Source organism: Cryptomeria japonica, chromosome 7 (assembly GCF_030272615.1).
Source record: "Cryptomeria japonica chromosome 7, Sugi_1.0, whole genome shotgun sequence".
Taxonomy (NCBI): Eukaryota; Viridiplantae; Streptophyta; class Pinopsida; order Cupressales; family Cupressaceae; genus Cryptomeria; species Cryptomeria japonica.
Window position 1 is genome coordinate 600,570,436 of NC_081411.1, and position 21,239 is coordinate 600,591,674.

General features: G+C 36.1%; 1 protein-coding gene across 8 annotated transcripts in view; it reads left to right on the top strand.

Moving 5' to 3' along the window:
• LOC131029660 (uncharacterized) overlaps window positions 1-21,239 on the top strand; it is a 127,651-nt gene that overhangs the window by 19,000 nt on the left and 87,412 nt on the right. For 6 of the 8 annotated variants that reach the window (XM_057960238.2, XM_057960242.2, XM_057960240.2 and 3 more), the window contains exons 2-5: window positions 9,413-9,594; window positions 9,767-10,645; window positions 10,756-10,818; window positions 10,934-11,029. In XM_057960238.2, the coding sequence (XP_057816221.2) occupies window positions 9,413-9,594; window positions 9,767-10,645; window positions 10,756-10,818; window positions 10,934-11,029 (1,220 nt within the window). Of the gene's footprint in view, window positions 1-9,412; window positions 9,595-9,747; window positions 10,646-10,755; window positions 10,819-10,933; window positions 11,030-21,239 lie in introns of those variants that run through there. The other 2 variants (XM_057960243.2, XM_057960244.2) reach the window with 2 other exon arrangements.

The window sequence follows — 21,239 nt, forward strand, 5'->3', positions numbered from 1 at the left end:
AGTTGTGTACATTCAAAATAGATGTCCTCATTCTCTTCTTAATAATAAAACCCCTGAATAAGCCTTTATTGGTAACAAATCTGACACAAGTCATCTTCGGATCTTTGGGTGTCCAGTCTATATTCATGTTCCCAAAGAAAAGAGATCAAAGTTAGAACCTTCTGGAAAGAAAGGGGTATTTGTTGGGTACAGTGAAACCTTTAAGGCTTACAGAGTATACATACCTGGACAAAGGCAAATTGAACTAGGCAGAGATGTCATCTTTGAAGAAGACATATCATTCATGAGGTCCAAAAGCTCTAATGAATTAGAACACCAAGATCCTCCTACAAGCATGGATGAGGATCCCACCCCTGAGATTCAGGCGGGAGACCCCTGAAAACGTTGAACATGAAGTTCAAGACTTACCTTTGGAAGAACATTATCTTGAAACTAGGAAGAGACCAATTTGGGCTAAAAAGATGCTTCAAGAAGCTGAAAATTATGCTACTCCAAAGGGGACCTTCAGAGAGTAAGAGACCTAACCTATTTTCCAGTTATGCTGCCTTGATGAGTGAGACCATTGATGCAGAACCTTCCTGTGTTGGAGATGCTCTCAAGCATCAAGTTTGGAAAGATGCTATGTCAGAAGAGTATTAGTCAATTCGGAAAAATGATGTCTGGGATATTGTGCCTAGGCCTAAAGGCAATTTGTGGTATGTTCTAAATGGCTCTTCAAAATCAAACATGCAGAAGATGGCATCATTGAAAAGCACAAAGCAAGGTTTGTTGCCAGAGGTTTCTCACAGAAAGAAGGTATTGACTATGAAGAGACATTTGCTCCTGTTGCCAGATACACTTCTGTCCGAGCAGTTTTGGCTATTGCAGCATCTAAAGGATGGAAAGTCCATCAAATGGATGTTAAGACTGCTTTTTTGAATGGTAAGATTGAAGAAGTTTATTTGGAGCAACCTGAAGGTTTTGTGATTCATAAGGCTGAATCACATGTCTGCAGATTAAAGAAAGCCCTATATGGATTGAAACAGGCCCCCAGAGCATGGTACGAAAGAATTGATCACTATCTTTTGGAATTAGGGTTTTCCAAAAATGAAGCAGATCCAAATTTCTACTACAAAGTAATCAATGGTGAATTATTAATTCTTATTCTTTATGTTGATGATCTACTAATCATAGGAGAGGATAATCGTATTTCTCGGTGTAAGAAAGAATTAGCCTCTGAGTTTGATTTGAAGGATTTAGGAATTCTTCACTACTTTCTTGGATTGGAAGTTTGGTAGCAAGTAGATGGTATAATCCTTAATCAAGGAAAATACACCATTGATATACTCAAGAGATTTGGAATGATGGATTGTAGATCCATGACCACACCTATGGAGACAAATCTGCACAAGCTAAAGGAAGTAGCTGCAGAATCAGAGTTTGCAGATCCTACCCTCTACAGACAAATTATTGGATCTCTGATGTATTTGGTAAACACAAGACCTGATATATGTTTTGTTGTTAATACACTAAGTCAGTTCATGTGTGAACCTAGGGAAATACATATTGTTGCTGCAAAGCATATTCTGAGATATCTTCGAGGAACTATTGGTTTTGGTCTTAAATATAAACATGTAGACCTTGACCTACATGGATTCACTGATTCTGATTGGGCTGGAAGCGTAGTTGACAGGAAAAGTAAGTCGGGATGTTGTTTCAGTTTAGGATCAGGAATGATCTCATGGATATGTAGAAAATAGTCTACAGTTGCTCAGAGTTCTACAAAAGCTGAATACATTTCAGCCTCCATGGGAGCAAGAGAAGCAGTATGGCTCCGGAAATTGCTTGTAGGACTGTTTGGTCAACCCTCAAATCCTACTGTCATCTATTGTGACAATCAAAGTTACATCAAGCTTTCAATGAATCCAGTATTTCATAACAAGTCTAAACACATTGAGATTCCTTATCACTATGTTCGAGATATGGTGGAAAGGAATGTAATCCGACTTAATAATATTAGTACAGGTGATCAGATTGCAGACATTCTTACCAAGCCTCTCTCCAGGATCAAGATTGAACACTTTAGAGTTAAACTTGGTATGGTTGGAAATGTTATTTAATTTTGAGATAGAGTCTCATTTATTCTTATATACTAATATATTTAAGATGTTTAATGTGTAATCTCTTTCATTTGTCATGTGTGTGACTCCATGACTTCATGGCCCCCCTGTGAACATTATTGAAGGGTGACGACTTTTCAATAATGAACACTTGTTTCAAATTGATATTTGTAAGGTGACGATTTTACAATTATCAATTTATCTATCTTGATGGATATCATGTGACTTGATATCTGTGGACATGTCATGATAGTATATATCTCTGAGACATTATGGTAGATATCAGTTGGTTGGTATCATTAAATAAACCATAATTATGATAGAGATCTTCATGGTGAATATTATGGACATAATATTCGTGGACATGCCATGAATCATTATCAGTATGGTAGGCATCATGTGACTTGATGCCAGTGCACATACCTTACTTGATAACTATGAGCTATGGTGAGTATCATGAGAGTTGATATTCATTGTTGAACCATATCTCTGAATATCACTATGGTGTGATATCTCCTCTTCACAATCAATGGATGAATTGTGATGCTTCTCTAAACATGAAATATGTCCTCCCTAGCTAAGAGGGAGTGTTAATTTTGGTAACGTCAGTCGTACAATTTCATAATTCCGATGCTTACATGTTAACATATTAGTTTATAGGATAAACAATAAATGTTATCTTATGCCACCGGTTACACCCCTTCATGTTATCAGGCTGGGAATGTTATCTTATGCCACTGGTTACACCCCTTCATGTTAACGGGCTGGGGTTAAACGATTTATAATAAATCGCGATCAATCAAGCAAGCAAATTGTTTGTTAACGTGCGGTGACGTTAGGAGTGGTATGTACGGAAGAGATGTGTCTTCCCACGTGGGAAGACATATCTCTTCTCTACGAACCCTCTCATTCACATATATAACATGCATACAATGGGAAGAGGACAATACTGAAATTAATAAGTGTTGTGCTTCCGTTCCATTCACACTACTGCAGTTCGAAGTAAATTCCAGACTATATCTTCATCTGTTCTAGCCTCTTGATCACAGAATTTAAATAAACTTAACAGGTCCCACCTAAGCACATAAAACACACCAAGGGCAAAATCAAATGTAACTTGTATTATACCTGGCCCTAAATGTAACGTGTGGAAGCTGTTTCAATGTAACTTGGGGCTGACCCTATTTTGGGCGCCAAGGTTAGGACATTATATTATTATTATTTGTTCTTCTTGAGCCGACCTAAGGTGAATTAGGTGGCAAGGTTACATATATATACAAGGACAATCATTCATTCATAAATGTACCAAAACAAGTGATCAATCACCTTCAGCAAGAACAGCGAATTGTATGATCATCACTTCAGCGAATCTCCCTCCAGCATCAGCGAACTACTGGAGAAAGTAATCAAACCCTATCCAAGGTCAGCAGGCTGTTTGTCTAGGGCAGCGAACTGATTTGCAGGTGTGGAGAAGCCCATCCTAGGCACAGCGAACATATTCTCAGGTCTCCAATTCACAGCAAACCTCATTACTTAGTCAGCAAACCATCTTGTAGGGCCTGCACACATATCTTCAGGTCTGAAATCCATCAGTAATCAGCAACTCCATTGGTGGACTGCAGATAAGTTACATACTTGTTCTATTTGCTGACCTAATACTGCTTAGTTATATGCTTAATATGCTGAAGCTAACTGTAAGGAGACATACTGATCATTTATTAATAAGGACTGAGAATTTGGCTAGGTTTTCCACCTCCAAGAGGGAGGTTTTCCCAGGATATTTGTTTGTGTTGTCTTGTGCCTTGTTTGCATTGCTTATTTCCGAGTTTCATTATTAAGTCTGATCTCTAAAATTAACAGTGTACACTAGCAAGTAAAAAAAACATTGAAGTCTTCTTTCCCTCCCAGCATCCAATCCTAGAGTTTACCTTTGGCTCTCAAAATATGTCCCACTTGCTGTGCTTCTTGACATCAGGAACCAACATGAGACAATATTTGAATAATCGCATTGGCTTTAGGAATATTAATAGAATTGTCTCCTATTTGTGAAAGGAATTAACATCTGGACTGTGCTTGAATGCATACAAAATCCTTGTTCTTTCATCGTGATTGATTGTTCCATAAATCATAGGCTTCTTGAGCTTCAACACATATCTCATGAAAGTAAAGAGATTATCCACAAAGACAAATGATCTTATCCCCATGTTGCTACTCATGAAAACAATGAAAAAACTTGCATATCCTAAACTTGTTGGGTTTCATCACATTAAAAGTTTGTTTTCCTTGGAGTTTTCCTTCTTCAAATATACTGCAAAAACTCCTTTGTCATCGGGTGGTTCTACACATCGGACACTATCAATAAACACTTCCTTCAACATTTGAGATCTTTGTGATCAGTAAGTTGTAAATATTTCATCCATCACACGCCTTATGCTTACCCTCATGAGATCTTAATAAGTTGCAAATATTTCATCCATCACATGCCTTACGCTTACCCTCATGAGATCTTAGTGACCAGAAAGTGGTAAATATTTAATATTAAAATCTTTTGAGAATATTATAGTAATTTACTAGGAGAAACTAGAAACATAACCCTTTTTCCCTTTTTATTTAAATTTCTGGAAAATTTGATCTTATGGAGCACACGATAGGTGATAGCTTTTCTAAGAAGATTGTTGATTTTCCCATGTTTTATTGGATGTATTTTAATTTATATATCTGATTCAATCTGATACTTGCATTCTTGGAATTCTATGTGTTCTCAAATTGAATAGCATTATACTATATATATTCTTTTGTAGAGGCATGTCCTTGAACGGACATGTCTTTACTTTAACTATAATAATTTAATCAATATTATAATGTTTCATCAATCAATTATTAATTTAGAATAATATAATAGATTAATATTGAATATTAAATTTTATATGATTAATAATAATATAATAATATATTATTATTAATCAACATATATTATATGTATTCTAAATGATCATTCGACTGAAGCTACAAACATTAACACTCCCTCTTAGCTAGGGAGGATGATCAAACAGAATGTGTAGTGATCTCCCATGTCAACACTTACGGCCCTCACCATAGCTACACAAAACATAATTAACACTCCCTCTTAGCTAGGGAAGATAAAATCAATGCAAATGCATTAAGTCTAGATTAATTATGGAATAGAGAAAATATTATCTCACTATGATATTAGGAAGTATGGTATAAACAAGAATATCAAGGCACATGATATTCACCATAACTCAAAAATATCATCTCATGATATTGGGAGTATTTGCATCAACCATATGATGCTCATCACAGGGGAGTATAGTCTCAAGGTGTGAATTTGCCTCCGTCGGCGATTCTATTCACAAGCTCTTGCGTGGATTGCCTCTGTCGGTGATTCTATCCACGGCGATTCTATCCATGAGCTCTTACGTGGATTGCCTCAGTTGGCGATTCTATCCATGAGCTCTCACGTGGATTGCCTCAGTCGACGATTCTATTCACAAGCTCTTATGTGGATTGCCTCAGTCAGCGATTCTATCCATGAGCTCTCACGTGGATTGCCTCAGTCGGCGGTTCTATCCACAAGCTCATAAGTGGATTGCCTCAGTCGGCGATTCTATCCATGAGCTCTCACGTGGATTGCCTCAGTCGGCGATTCTATCCACAAGCTCTTGTGTGGATTGCCTCAGTTGGCGATTCTATCCATGAGCTCTCACGTGGATTGCCTCAGTCGGCGATTCTATCCACAAGCTTTTAAGTGGATTGCCTCAGTCGGCGATTCTATCCATGAGCTCTCACGTGGATTGCCTCAGTTGGCGATTCTATCCACAAGCTCTTACGTGGATTGCCTCAGTCGGCGATTCTATCCAGGAGCTCTCATTTGGATTGCCTCTGTTGGCGATTCTATCCACAAGCTCAAGTTACTGTAAGATCGTCACCTTCCTAACCTCAAAAATACAAGTGGAAATCATTTGGAAGTCGTCACTTCCTGATGATTTACACAGGGCCCATAAGGCATTAAATGATTTCATTAGTATAATAATCAATTGAATCAAGTTTTACCTCATAAGTGTTTCACCTTTAATAGTGAAAATCCCTCTCAATCACTATGATCGAAATTGTCACAAGTTGACTGAACCATCTGCTCCCTCTGAAGCTCAAGTTCTTGTATCAACCTCTTGTCCTCTTTTGAAATGTCAGACTCCCTCTGCATCTGGTCTCAATCATCAATTCGTTTATAAGCATCAATTTATTTCTCCCTTTAATTCAATTTTATTGTGCTTTCGTTCTGAAGGTATGTCAGAGAGAGATTACAAATAGCTCATAAACTAAATTATCTCGAACAAAAATACCAATGATAGAAGCATGCAAGATTTTACTAGCCAATATTATAGCATAAATTACAAACTCAATAATTCATGTGCCTTAATAAAACATGGAATACTTATCTTAAGTTTAAAACATTTCCTTTCATAAGGTGAGCCCATATAAGAAATATCACGCATGAATCATCTCTCATCATAATTCCCTTTGAATGATGTAGAACATTTTCATAATTTTGATCAACACTTTCATTATGATTTGCCACACATAGTCGTTAATAACTTTTGCAATTTACCACATTTATCCAATCTCTTCGGTGAGATGTTAGAAAATCTAATTACAAACATTTCCTCCAAGTTATAGCCAGATCCAACGGTTAAAACAAAAGTTATGACATTTTCCCCAAAACTGCTAACCCTAGGTAGGGTTTCAAGTGACCTGAACCAAAGTCGTCATATCTTGCACAAAACTGAATCAAATTTGATGAGATAAACATATTTGAAAACTAGAAACACAGATCTTTCCATCCATATATTATAGTCCTCATTTTGAGGCCTACCAAGGGCCATACAATGGCATATTTCAGACTGAAAATTCTAGAAAAAAACTGAATTCTCCAACCCTCTCCAACCTCCAAATTAAACTTCACAGGCCTGAGCTCTGATACCATGCTGATTTTCCCAGGTTTTATTGGATGTATTTTAATTTATATATCTGATTCAATCTGATACTTGCATTCTTGGAATTCTATGTGTTCTCAAATTGAATACATTATACTATATATATTCTTTTGGAGAGGCATGTCCTTGAACGGACATGTCTCTCCTTTAACTATAATAATTTAATCAATATTATAATGTTTCATCAATCAATTATTAATTTAGAATAATATAATAGATTAATATTGAATATTAAATTTTATATGATTAATAATAATATAATAATATAACATAATAATATATTATTATTAATCAACATATATTATATGTATTCTAAATGATCATTTGACTGAAGCTACAAACATTAACAATTGGGATGTTAACTCAAGCCAAAAAGGGTCATCGAATAGACCTGTGTACAAATGAAAGATGCCGAATGCTGATTGTCTTAATCTAATATAATTTTCTGAGTCTGATTTCTTGACCAGTGGTTGGAAATTTGGTTTTTAGATGCGTTTTTTGAGGTTTTATGCTTTTTTTGTGTTTTTTGAAATATATGATTTGGGAATTGACAATGCAAAAAGAATAACAATGATAACACCTAAAATAATTGACTGAAAACTAATTTCAGATTTCAGATTTTTATTTATCAGCAATAACAAATGAATGTAAATGATTTCCTTCAGCAATCTAAGCCAACAATGGCCTACCAGGAGTCCAGGGCTGGGAACAGAGGGGTCTTATTGGCATGAACTGGTGAAATGACTGAATGAAGCATCTCCAGCTGCAACCAATGATTCCTGAAAGCTTTATTCATCAAGTGGATAATTATCAAAAACAATTTAGAAAAGAAATCCTTATTTCAGTGCACTTTCTGAACTTTCCCTAGGAGAAACCCCAATTTGGTGTGTCTTCTACCTACTGTTTTACTCCTGTAGCTCTAGTATGAATTGTTTACACCAAATAATTATGGGGGATCTTCTAATTTGCTGCTAACAATGAATTTTGTATGAAAACCCTGCTGCAAAACCCCTTAAATTATTTATTTGAAAATCCAGGTAAGCTCTAGGTGGTATGATTTGGCTGGGGAGAGAATGGTAGACCACAATTTGCCACAAACTCTGAAAAATCTTCCCAAAACCTGCCCATATCTGATATTCAGACTATATCCTTGCTGTAGCTGCTCCCAAACTTGGGTTTTTGACTTTTTGGTCCTTAATGGCTGAATATGAACATTCTAGGTTAAATCGATGGCACAAAGGTGAGGGGGATTTCGTCCTCTCACACAAAGTCTGAAGATTTTTCATCCTCAAACCCAATTTCAGACCCTGCAATAAACGTTGCAGACTTGCAAATGCAAACAATTCTCAAAATTCCAATCTCCAATGCTCTCCAAAATGAATGTACAAGCTCTTTATCTCTCCAAACCTAAATCGAACTCCCTTGAGGCATCTTTGGAAGATTCCTTGGAATCTCTCTCTCCCTGAAAGTGGCGCCATCTTGAGGGGGGTCTCATCATGAATTACTAACCACTTTTTAAGTTATTAAAGCCTCCTAGGGAAGTGTGCAATGTAACTTTTAATATAAAGTTACTTATTCCAAGATAAAGTAACTTATAAGTTACTTTTTATTAACTTCTTTTTAAATTTAGAAAAAGTAACTTTATAACATAATATTATAAAGTTTTATTATAAATGGCTCACCAATTCAAAATTTGACTAAGTATTGGTCCCCTTTGGCTAACCAATCATCCCCTTACACTATGAATTTGTCTGCGGAGATGGATGACAGGCAAATTTATTCATCTGGATAGCAACTAGAGAAGTGGGGACATTACAACAAAGCCTAGTTTCCAATGCTATAACTCTGTTTTACCTTCTGAGAGTATTTATAATAATTTTTCCACTCTAGTTCTTCTGTGCTTTGCTTGGAGCATAATACGAATTAAGATAGCAAAATTGAACTCAACAAAGATGAAAAGAGAATATAAATGACCATAAAAAATACTTTCTAGACTGACAAAAGGCACAAAAGATACACTAGAAAACCATAGTGGACTTGACTAATTGAGATGTATTGTTCTTTTGACTTCATAACACCCTGATTCTAACGAGCAACAGCCTATCATCATATTCAGTCCAGAAAAATATTTTTCTAACAAAACCTTGATACCATGTAAGACTTGCCCAGTTCTATTGATTTTAAAATACACTGCAAAAATAATACTACATTTTTGGTGTTACTGCTTCAAGCATTTTAAGTGGCATGAACTAGATGACAGTTTCATAGAATAACTATCTAACACGGACAGTTTGTCAGGTTTGCCAGCTCCACATCTTGCCTATGTACAGAACATTGAACCTGGCTTGCCGTTGTTCCTCTTTAATTACAGTGAGAGAAAATTGCATGGTACCTTTGAGTCAGCAAGTCGTGGACAAATGAACCTCAATCCATATGCATGGACAGCAGGTGGAGCTGAAAAAACGCAATTTCCAGCACAGGTATGAATTTCCATTAGAGATGTCTATACGTTTTTAATGTTATGTCCTTATTTGCACTAGCTCTTAAGCGTTGTGTTTGTAAGGGGGGTACTCACTGTCTTTTGCAACATTGTGAATTTTTGTGCTCTTGGTATTCGCTTTAACACTCAATAGTTCTTCATGCATGTCCAAGGTTCGAGTTTGTATCAAGCAGAATTGTGAGCCTCTTCCAGAGTCTGCCTTTAGAAATGCTATTAGTGAAAATTATTACTCTGATAAGCATTTTTGGTTTGAGTTGAACCATGCTCAGACTGATGCATTGATGTCACTTTTTCATCCTAGATTGAACAAAAGAAGTGAAATGGATTTTCCAAAATCTTCAGAGAATGGGGTGTGGTCATCTCAAAGATCTCAGAGTTCTTCAGATGGGTGTCAGATTGCCCCTGTTAGAACATCAGTGGATTATGCAGATATTGGTTCAGAGGGAATCGATTTAGAGGAATGGCCAGTGGTGTCTCAAAAAGGGAAGGAAATTCCATATAGAAAAGGAAATTCGTGGGAAGAAACTGGTGAATCCTCTAGAAAGAATAAGGAAAACAGCAAAAGCCGAGCTTCTAGTCATTCGTCGTTTGGCCAAAGCTCAGAAGATACATTTACAATAAATTCAGATGATGAAAAGACAGCTGCTCGTGAGCTAACAAAAGGTAAAACTTCACCCATATTACATGGCAATGGACCTGAATCAACTGGACAAGTATCAATATTGAATTATCCCATTACAAACATGTCAAATGAAGACCGTGTGCTTGAAAAGCTCAAGCAATTGGCTATACATCGTCAGAACAGTTCAAAACATCCAATACCAGACCTTTCTACAAAGGGCCTAAATGACAACATGAATTCTCATTTTGGGAATGATGAAGAAAAATCAATGGATGATAAACTTCGTTCAGACCAGGCATCACTTAAAGCAGAAAGAGAGATTTTTGTATGTGGCTTGAGGTCTGTAGATACAATCTTGGCTGATAACTTGCAAAATTATCTAGAGCAGCAAGACTTATCTATAGTTCAGGTATGAACATACACATTGTTCCAGAATGTTTTTAATTTTTATACTGAGTTTCCAGAATAATAGTTGATCTATGGCTTGTATAACAAGAATTTTCGGTTTACATTTTACAGATGCGGCAAGAAATAACTGAGTTAAGAAGCTGCGGGAAGAAAACTCATGCTGCTTTAGGTCAGGTATGGACATATACATTTTTTTGGAATGTATCGAATCTTTATACTGATTTTCCAGGATAACAGTTTATGTTTTGTACATCTTGTATAATAAGAACTTTTGGTGTACATTTTATAGATGCAACAAGAAATAACTGAGTTAAGAAGCTGTGGGAAGAACACATATGATGATTCACAGCATGCAGAAAAGTTTCAAGTTTTGGAGCAGAGACAGGTCTGTCAAATTGACAAATAATCAATTTTGACTGGGAAGTTTTATTTTTTGATGGACTCAGAGAAGAATTAAAATGATGGCATTGAACTTAATTTTGTTGACTTGCAACATGAATTCTAATTTTTTTCATAGGTTAATTAGAGGGGATTCTATTGAGGCCTCCGCCCTTGAAATCTCGAATTCCTTACATATATTACTCAAACAATCCTGAAATGATTCATTATATCAAAATAACCAGCATAAAATAAAGAAAGTTCAAAAAGACAACCTAGCTCCTCATGGGCTCACCTAAGCATATAATTTGTTTGTTTCCTCTAAAATGCGATCTCAATAGCATGCAAATTGACAATTTGTTTCTAGATTTGGCTTTATGATTGGATACCATAGTCCATTCATATTTTTTGCGGAGAAGCAAGGTCTGATACTGCCTTTACCTCACTATTGTTTCCTTCATTTGAAGGGAAATCTTCTTTTGAAGAAAAAGGATCCATCTTTGACATCCCTTATAAATCTGAACATTACACATTATTAGCAGATGAGATTGCTAATTGATTAAGGATCTCCTCTCTATTCAATTCTGATTGCCCTAATTTCAAAAAGCCATTTTGTTCGCATGGGGCACTCTTCTTCGTCCTTCTTCTTTGTATCTACTGAGTCGGCTCATGAATCTTCTTGTTTTTCTCATTCCCAAGAAGTCCCTTCGCATCACTAGTAAGTCAAGCGTCTATAGTATGAGGTTCCACCTTAGTTTGCACATCCAGGCTGCTTAGAGCTGAATCAAAAGAACAACCAACAAGCATATGATTAGGAACAATATCCTTGCACCAAATAGAGCGTTTCTTATTTATATCATTCTACGATTTGCACACAATTACAAAGAAACCTTTGACATGTGGATATATCACCAATGGTGCTTCTAACAAAGGCTGCCAGCTATGTGAGACCCATTTGCTTAGTTTTGGGAGGCTGGGCCAAAGAGAACTAAACCTTTCAATAAGTGCCCTTTCCTTGTAATGCTCAATTTCATCTCTCACCTCTTTGCCTGGTTTTTGAATTGGCATTTCCGCAACCTTGACTCTTCTAAAACCCTTTCTCCGTTTCTTCAACTTTTGGTTCATATCCAGAGTTCTATTTGAACCAGCAACATGCTTTTTAGCCCAACCATATCTGCTTATGAGTGGGCTTTATTCTTAAATGAAACATTATCTTTGAACTGCAAATATAATAATATTTAATGCCTCCTATCAAGTTTGCTGGACGTTGTTGGTGAAACTTTTCCAGGAACGGATAAAGCCTCCTTCATTTGCAATGATTCAGCCTTCTTAGTACTAATATCTGCTAGAATGCCATCAAAACTTACTAAAGCCTTTGCACCTTGCTATCCCTGAGACAATTGCAGCACCGAGACAATATTTGCTATTATACTAGTGTTTGCCTCCATTGCTTTCTATCTCCTCTTTCCCTATATCTAACTTGCAAGATTAATTTTAACTTCAATGAAGGAAGACGATTTTTCAGTTTAAGGTATGTTAAAAAGGAGGAAGATGTGAGATCTGAATATTCAAAATAAGTAAAGATAGCTTTACCTAGATTATCAAACAATATGTGCTTTTTTGTGTCTATTCCATATTTTGGGTTAGAATTTGTTTCCAGAGATATTGATTCCAACATTCAATTTAATTGCAATCATGTTCATCTTCTCTTAGCATCCAAAAACATTTAATAATGCCTTTTGTACAACATACATGTTACAGCGCATTCTATGATTTAGCAGTGGCATGTTGGATTATTATGGGAAGAAGCTTGTCTATCTGGTACAAGTACCATTCCTTTTCATCATATATATATCATGAATCAACTGTACAGTTGAAGAATAGCTTTTTTAAGAATCATGGTGATCCATGTTGGATCAAGTAGTAAAGCTCCTCCACAAAGTAAAAAACACTTAAGAAACATGAATGCATGGAAAGATCAGCAACAAAAAGAACTTGCAGGGCTGAACCTGCATTTGTGGGAACAAATCCACACTTCTGTGTTGATCCAATTGATGGTAAATGGAATCCAAAACAAGGAACTTACTCTTCCACTTCCAAACCTCTCCGGTGGTCCTCTTGTTGAAGAAGTGGAGTGTTTCTGTAACATGCTGATTATTTAGAAAAAATTTAAATTCAAATAATCTAACCGTTGCAAAAAAATAGCCATTAACATAAGCATAGCAAGATGGATATATTTTTTTTTATTTAAAAATAGGAACACGAATAATGATAACTGAAGATTAAGTACATTGAACTAAAAATTAAGCATACATGCAATATTAAGAACTAATTAACTTGCATGAAATGAAAGAGAGATAGGGTTTAGAGAGTACTTTTCAATTGATGCTAACTTCTGAACTTCAAACTTTGTCGAGATACTGGTGGGGAGGGAAAGTATCATTAGGGCGCTTTTCCGCCCAACCACGGACTATCTAGTCCCTCGTTTCAGTCCTGCTGGACTGGCCCAGCCCTTCGCAGGAAGGATAAGGAATACGAGAACTCAATGCCATCTGAGACTTGGTGTGAGGACCTACGCACTTAGTTGGTCATACACTAAGGGTAACTCCCTACTAGTATGACGCTCTGACTAAGGTTGTATTTGGTGCTAAAGATCAGACTAGTGCATGCATTACGCAACACCACCTTGGCCAAGGTTTTACACTGTAATCACGAGTCTTCGCGCTGTCAATGATCTCACCCTTCTCGGCAATAATTCTAGGTTTAGGGAGTTCAACTGAACTCAAAAAGGGAAACTAGGGCTCGGTGATCTCAATTGAATAGTGTAATTAACATTACTGATCAGTGGTTCGGGTTTAAGCAAAACTGAGTAAGCTCGATTAAGGTTTCAGCAGTCTTCTAGTACATGAGATTATGCAAGTGTCCGATTCTATTCTGACGGGCTTTGTGGTTATAATTTCTTTCAATTAATTTTGCAGTTTAAGAATTCAGTCTATATATCATACATATATTGGTACGTAGTATTACACCTTCATGCTTCCGTACACACACAACCTAGTATATGTAAGTACTTATACAGGTTATATATGTATGCAAGTAATTATATACACTACATACACCTTATTCGTTAGATGGGAAAAGAGCAAAAGTACCAATGAATAAATCCCTTTCTTTCCATAATGGAAAATAGAATGGACTGTTCCTACAAGAGATTGATACATTAACTCAGTATTAATATAAAAAGAAGATCCAGTAGTTCCGTATAAGCAACCCAGATATTTATAGCTTGCCAAAAGATGTTATGGGGAAAGCAGGGTTTTGCTGTTCAAGAAGCTGTAACATAGTTCCAGCAGAAGATAATGACTATATTTCCTTAAAGTCTGCCAACTGTTCAAACCCTTGTCTAACATCAGTAGTTTAGATTCTTTAAACCTTCACATTTTACATCAGACTTAAGAAACCATAGAATAGGTTCATATACACACATATTTATATATATTCTTTCTGTATATACAAATATATATGCATAAGAAACTATTACCACCCCTCACCATAATGGGAACAAAATAAACAGATGCAGTCACAGCTACGTAAGTCCCCTTACTCTATATATGAAAATAAAAAGCAGCATGGAAGGATAATTACTTCCTAATAGATGTAAACAGTACCCATTATGTTTCCTCACTAAAACTGGAGATTCATTATGTGCCTTATTTAATTGCATAGGGTTAACCTTCTCCTTAATTTCCAGAAACATATTTATTACTGAAATTTTAGCAGAGTATTAACAGGAGAAAAACATGTATGAACTTTCAATTACAGACTATCACTGGTCCCTTAGCATAATACGTTACATTTCTTCATGCTGGTATCACATGTTTAAACTGAAATTACAGCTAAAATAAAACATAAAAGTGCAGAAGGGTTTCAAGCCCACGTGATTACCATGAGAATTTTTCAGACTTTCAGCATTTAACAACCACAAAAGCATTTATGCATTTTCTTCTTTTCATTTTTCACAAGAGAAAATAACAGTAAGAAGAAGAGGAAAACGCTGGTCTGAAGATAACATGACTTGAGATATGAAGTATTCGTTTCAGAACTCCCTCTAGAATATCAAATGGTAGAGCTGTGAATGAAAGCAAGCACCAAACAAACCCCTATTCCTGCCGTTTTTCCAAAAGCCAGCCGTAAAATATGTCTTCCTCTCTTATCCTTTTGGTTTTTTTATATACCACGCAGTCCCAAACCCACGCCCTAATAGCAGGCGGATTATCCAAAACCCCCAAGGAGTCACGCAGGGCATGCTTGCATTTCCAGTGACTGCATTTCGCTTTCATCGAAAGCCCTTCCCCAAAAAAATGCAAAAATATCTTTCCACATTGATATATAATGATGCGTAAAGTCTTTAACCTATTTCCTTTGTTTCCTTCAATGTCCGATAACTCGATAATGAAGGATGGCGATATGCAAGGTTTACCTTACATTATTCTTTTTGCTCTTATTAACTTTCCAACTAGCTCGATAAAATATTAAGGCTTGCTCATTAAATAGGAATTATATAATGGTTAACATTAATAAGATTTAAAAAGTTTTATTTAAGTCTTATTTCCTTCAACACTATGAAGAAAATAATTACATCTACTTAATTATTGAGTTGCCAATTAAAGTTGACCAATAAAATAATTTATTTAATTAAAATAAAACTTGCCAGGCAATTATAATTTAATTTAATAATATATATTTATTTATATTTATATACACGCGACCTATACTCCCGACGAATATCTGACTGCGATAGTACGTATATGATCAGGTATACGTGCTACCGTACCCAGGTACTCGTATAGGATATATCAGTTACGTATATATACATATACATAAACATATATATTAAAAAGTAATATTAGTCCAGTCAACTTAATTAATAAATAAGTAAATAATTTATTAATATTAATAATTAATAATTATTTCAGGAAGTGACAAACCTCAGATTCTATGCACTGACTTACCAGGTTAACTAACACACTGGCTAATCAAGGTCCGACAAGATCAACCTAGGTTTACTTGGCTTAGGCTAGGGTTCTCAAACGACATTGAGTTCTTCCATTCTTTCACCTCCCGACCTGATGATACTTTCCCTCCTTTTGTGGAGGACGACGGTCTCCTGCATACACTTGGCCCACGGAAATCGGTTAGATCAAATCTTGTCTAGTTTTGACAATTAATAAATCGTGATAAAAGTGAAACATGATGTCATATTGCTAACTAAAGTTCCTCAATTTACCAAATCAAAGTACATCAATTTTGCATAGAAAACATAATTATCATTATTCACATATGTATAATCATCTGAACAAATCCATCATTTAAAGCATAAAACTAGGCACATCATACATCATACGAGTATATCAAAAATGCACTAGGGTTAACATGTATCAGGACGAAAATACTCCACAAAATCACTAGGGCACAAGTGGGATGTAACAGTTGCAACATTACAAGCTATAAAAAGCATTGCAGAGTATGGTTTTAGGGTAGAGGGGGAGAATTAAAATATTGTCTCTCTGAGAAGTAGAAATATGAAGTAGTTTAGGCTTGATAGAGATTATAACTACATTTGTACATGTCTATTTGAGCAATACACTATGGTTGAAGAACGATTGCCTCTACCAGTAAGGTTTTTGACCCCATTTAGTGTTTTTCCTAAGATGCTACTTTTGTTTGTGTCATATTGCTACATTTCAGCACTTCATTTCTTTGATAGAAGCTCTTTAATTTGTCAAAATGATCATTGCCATTTGGATTTCCAAGTAGAACAATAGTTTATTTGCTTGATTCCCTAGTTTATAACTAGCTTTGGTGGACATTATAGATCAATTATATTAGAGCCACAAGTTCCTTGAGGTTGTACATAGATTTGGGTAACACATAAGAGAATTTGTGTATGACCAATTTAGTTAAATTATCTCAACGTGTGTAGGTTGTAAAGGGACAAAGCTCTTTGGTAGGAAATGCACCATTTGAGGGAAAATATTGAAGATTTGCAAGTAGAGAAGGGACCAATTTGAATTTTTGATTTGAAAATATAGAAGAGTTGCAAGAAGAGGAGCAATTGCTACAAACGTTGATAGCAAAGGATGAAATACTATTAAAGCTTCAAGAAGAGAAAATAAATCTACAATGAAGAGTTGATTGATCCCTTATCAAGAAGAACAAGTTATTGAAAAGTGTGCAAGAACATCCATGATCAAGTTTTCTTTAAGTTTGAATTGCATACTAAAGTTATATGCTCCAACTTGTTAGCAAGAATGGGCTATGATGGAAGAGGACCTGGCAAAGATGGCCAAAGAATACTAACAATTAAAGGAAAGATGACCTTATGAGGGCCTTAGATATTATAGCAAAGAAATTAGTGAATGCTCAAAGAAGAGACTTGTACCATGCATGAATCAAGGACAACCCATGGTAGGTAAAAAATTAAATTCAATATTGTTTTTGTAAAATGCTTTCTTCTCATAATGTGATTTAACTACTTACCTGATTGGATGCTTTCGAATAACAATGAGTTCATAAGTTTTAGATCTAAAATTTAAGATACTAGAGCTAGGAATTGAAAAAGTATTTGAAAACATAGAGGGTGAGAGAAAAGGTTTTTGTTTTGAAGTTTGATGCTGATTTGGAGTTGCGAAGGGCAGTATGGAGTTGGGAGATGATCTTTGGGGTACCATAGAAGGTTATGAAAAATTGGCAAATGCTACTATCCAATTCTAGGCAGTTGTGTCTAGGAGTAATGTTGGTATGCTCTATAGATACTTGTGCTTGGGCATTCAAGTGCTTTGAAAATTTAGGGATCTCTCACCTAATTTATTTGAAGTTTGTGATTTGTGCAAAATATTGAAAACACTTTTTAGCCACTTGAAAATTAAAATGGGTTAGTGCGATTGGGAGGTGTTAGTTCGTTGAGTGGCAAAATTTAGCCTCAACATATTGTAGGAAAATTTGGGAGTGTGTGATCCCTAGGTGGGGACTATGGTATGTGTAATGGTTGCCACTACAAAACCTAGTAGGATACCCTATAATTATAGAGGGTGTAGTAAAATGAGGAAGAAATTAGAGACATGGAAATGGTCATTGACATTCAAAGAGGGATCTTAAAGGGGAAGGATTTGAAGGTTCCAGTTTCCATCTGACACAAAAGGAGGGAATTGATTTTAGAGGCTAGGGTTTTGTAAACTAACAAAGGAGGAAAACCTAGCTAAGGAGCAAGGAAAGGGGAGATAGAGTTGAGGAAGATGATGGAGGCAACCCATCTAACAAAATGGAGAGGTTTCGTAGGTGATTCAAATCATTGGACGTATAAGACGCCAAGGAAGAGCTCTAAAACACAATAGCGAGAAAATGGAATCTAAGTGTGTGTGAGTAGTGTAGAACATTGACAACTAGAATGTAGAACCTTCAAAAAGAGAGTGGAAGATAGTTTATAGGATGACTCTGGCTAGATACTAGTAGGAAACATAGTAAAGGAACATGGGGGTTTAGGGTTTTAGCTGTTGTCGGTAGTTGGAATTCGAATTCAATATTGGACATTAGTGTTCAGAAGAGTTGGTGTCCTCTATGCACTAGGTCTCCAAATTGCAACAAAGAATATTTGATCATGTTTGCGTTACATATTAGTGATAGGTTTATGCTAGGGAAATAAGTAATCTAAGAAAGAAGGTAGGAGGAAAGCTTTACTTCAAGAGGACAGAGGACAAATAAGAACCTTCATAGAAGGGAAGAGCGAAAAATAACATAACACAAGAAGAAAATTGATGCTAGAGTATCTAGGTTGAGTGACAATCACATTAGCCGATTTTTTTTTTCTAGTTTATTTGCCTTTCCTCATGTGCTTTTGTTTGTGGTTGTAGGCTATAATGTTGATCACCTTTGTTCGATGCGGCCTTTTGTTGGTTGGGTACAATAGTTTTCCTTGGGTCCATGAGTTAAATCTTTTGATTCTTCCACTATGTTGGTTTGATTGTTTGCTGCATACCTTCTTCCCAATTACGGTTTTCCTCTTATTGGCATTATATTTATGCCTTGTTCACCCACTATGGCTAGGCAATTAAATTGCTGGAAATACATTACATTGCTTGCACTTCTTTATGTCAAATAGTATTTCATTCCTTGCTTCTATACCTTATCACCCCTTTTTATGAATAGAGGCGACTCTTTTCAAGGGAGACTTTCTTATCAAAGGATGCATCTCATTCTCTTTTATAATTATATTAAATAGATTAGAAATTAATTTTGGAATTATCAGCTACTTGTATTTCTGAGTTTCTTTAATTTTTTGAGTTGTTAATTTATTATAAAGTATTTTATTATCTGCACTTTGTTTGACAACTCAAATCCATTGTGAAAACACTCAAAAAAAAAAGGCTGCTTATTTCAATGGCATTAGAGCAGTGTATCCTACCATTCTAGAGGGTACACAATGAAAAAACAGTGATATGTCAGAGTTTGATCAGTCACCTTTTACACATTATTATAACACGCAGAAACACGTCAAACTTATATTTGGTTGCAGAAGAACACAGGGCAACAAAAGAACAGAGAGCAATAGAAGTATAGGTTACAGAAACTATGGGTGATAGGAATACCAGAGATCAGGGAGAAGAGAGGTGTTTGAATTTGTCGGATGCACTGGCTAGAGGACAACAAGCTACAGAACAAAGGGCCCAACAACAAAATCAGCATTTGAAGTTATTGACAAAATGATGGCTTGTCGAATGGGGATAAATATTGGTGTAAATAATAATGGAGGTAACAATGGAGGCAATAATGGCCAAGGAGAGAACTCTATACATGGTGGAGTTCCAAATCAGCAAACTAGAACCATTAGATTGAGGCCTCTTATGCCTAACTTTCCACCTAGGATACCAGCACCAGTTGATAATGAGCCTTAAATAATAGATTTGCAGGATCACTTTAGGTATGATTGGGAGAATGGAGGTCTTGAGTTCTAAGCTGCTATATCATTGAGGGAGCATTGATGTTAGGATGAAGCATAGACCTCGCACCGGTGATAGGAGACAAAATTATGATCCATAGAAGAAGGTGGGAAATTGATCCTTACTTATTACGATGGTTCAGGGAAGACTACAACTAGAGCTTTGGTTTAGAAGGTAGATACCTATTTTCAGCTCAACCCTATGCCAGAGGAAGAAGTCTTTAAGTATTGAATGATACATCTTGATGGCATTGGACATGAGTGGTGGCATCATGGTATGATCACCACGGGGCATGATAGGGTCACTTCTTATGCAGAGTTTACAAAGAGGCTGATTGAAAGGTTTGATAAGAATGATCCTGAGCCGCATTTCAAGGAGTTGGCGCAACTGAAGCAATAGAGTTGAGTGGATACTTATATTGCAGGTTTTCAGAGACTTGTGTTTGCCACAGATATATCAAAGAGGAGGCTAATGATTCTTTTTATGGATGGGTTATCATATCCTTCGAGAGGATAGATCAAAGCTCTCAACCCACCTACCTTGCAGGAGGCTATTAAGAAAGCAAGGGATTTGGAGGCTTCTACATCGAGAAGTAAATTTTAGTCTAAAGGTTTCCCTCCTAAGAAAGATAAAGATAAGAAGTCATTTCATAAGGAAACACATCAGCCACAGAGTGATTCAAATAGGTTGGATAGTGAGCAATTGAATGACCTTAGGAGGAGGAAATTGTGTTTCCATTGCAAAGAACCTTGGGACCCTTCACATAAGTAAAGTATGAAAGCTAAGGCGAAGTAGTTGGAGTATTTTTTTGCTGAGGAATCTGCATCAGAAGAAACATATCAGCAATTTGATTCAAAGAGTAGTGAAGGGAAAATACATCAAAAGAAGAACCCAAGGATGATAGGACCATTGCACAACTTACTAGTGCCCAAAAGGCAATCACTTTCAAAGTAAGAGGTCTAATATAGGGGCAACAAGTAGTTGCTTTGATAGATCTTGGAGATACCTATAATTTCATTTATGAGAGATTTGTAGCTAAGTGGGGGTTGCAGATCGAAGAACATGATGGATTCAGGGTGATGGTAGCTAGTGGGCACAAACTTCCTTGTACTCGTAAGATTACCAGTCTGTGTATATAGTTGGGTGACTAAGAGGTAGAAGATGAATTCTATGTGGTGGACATGGAAGACAATGACGTTATTCTTGGCATGACATGGATGT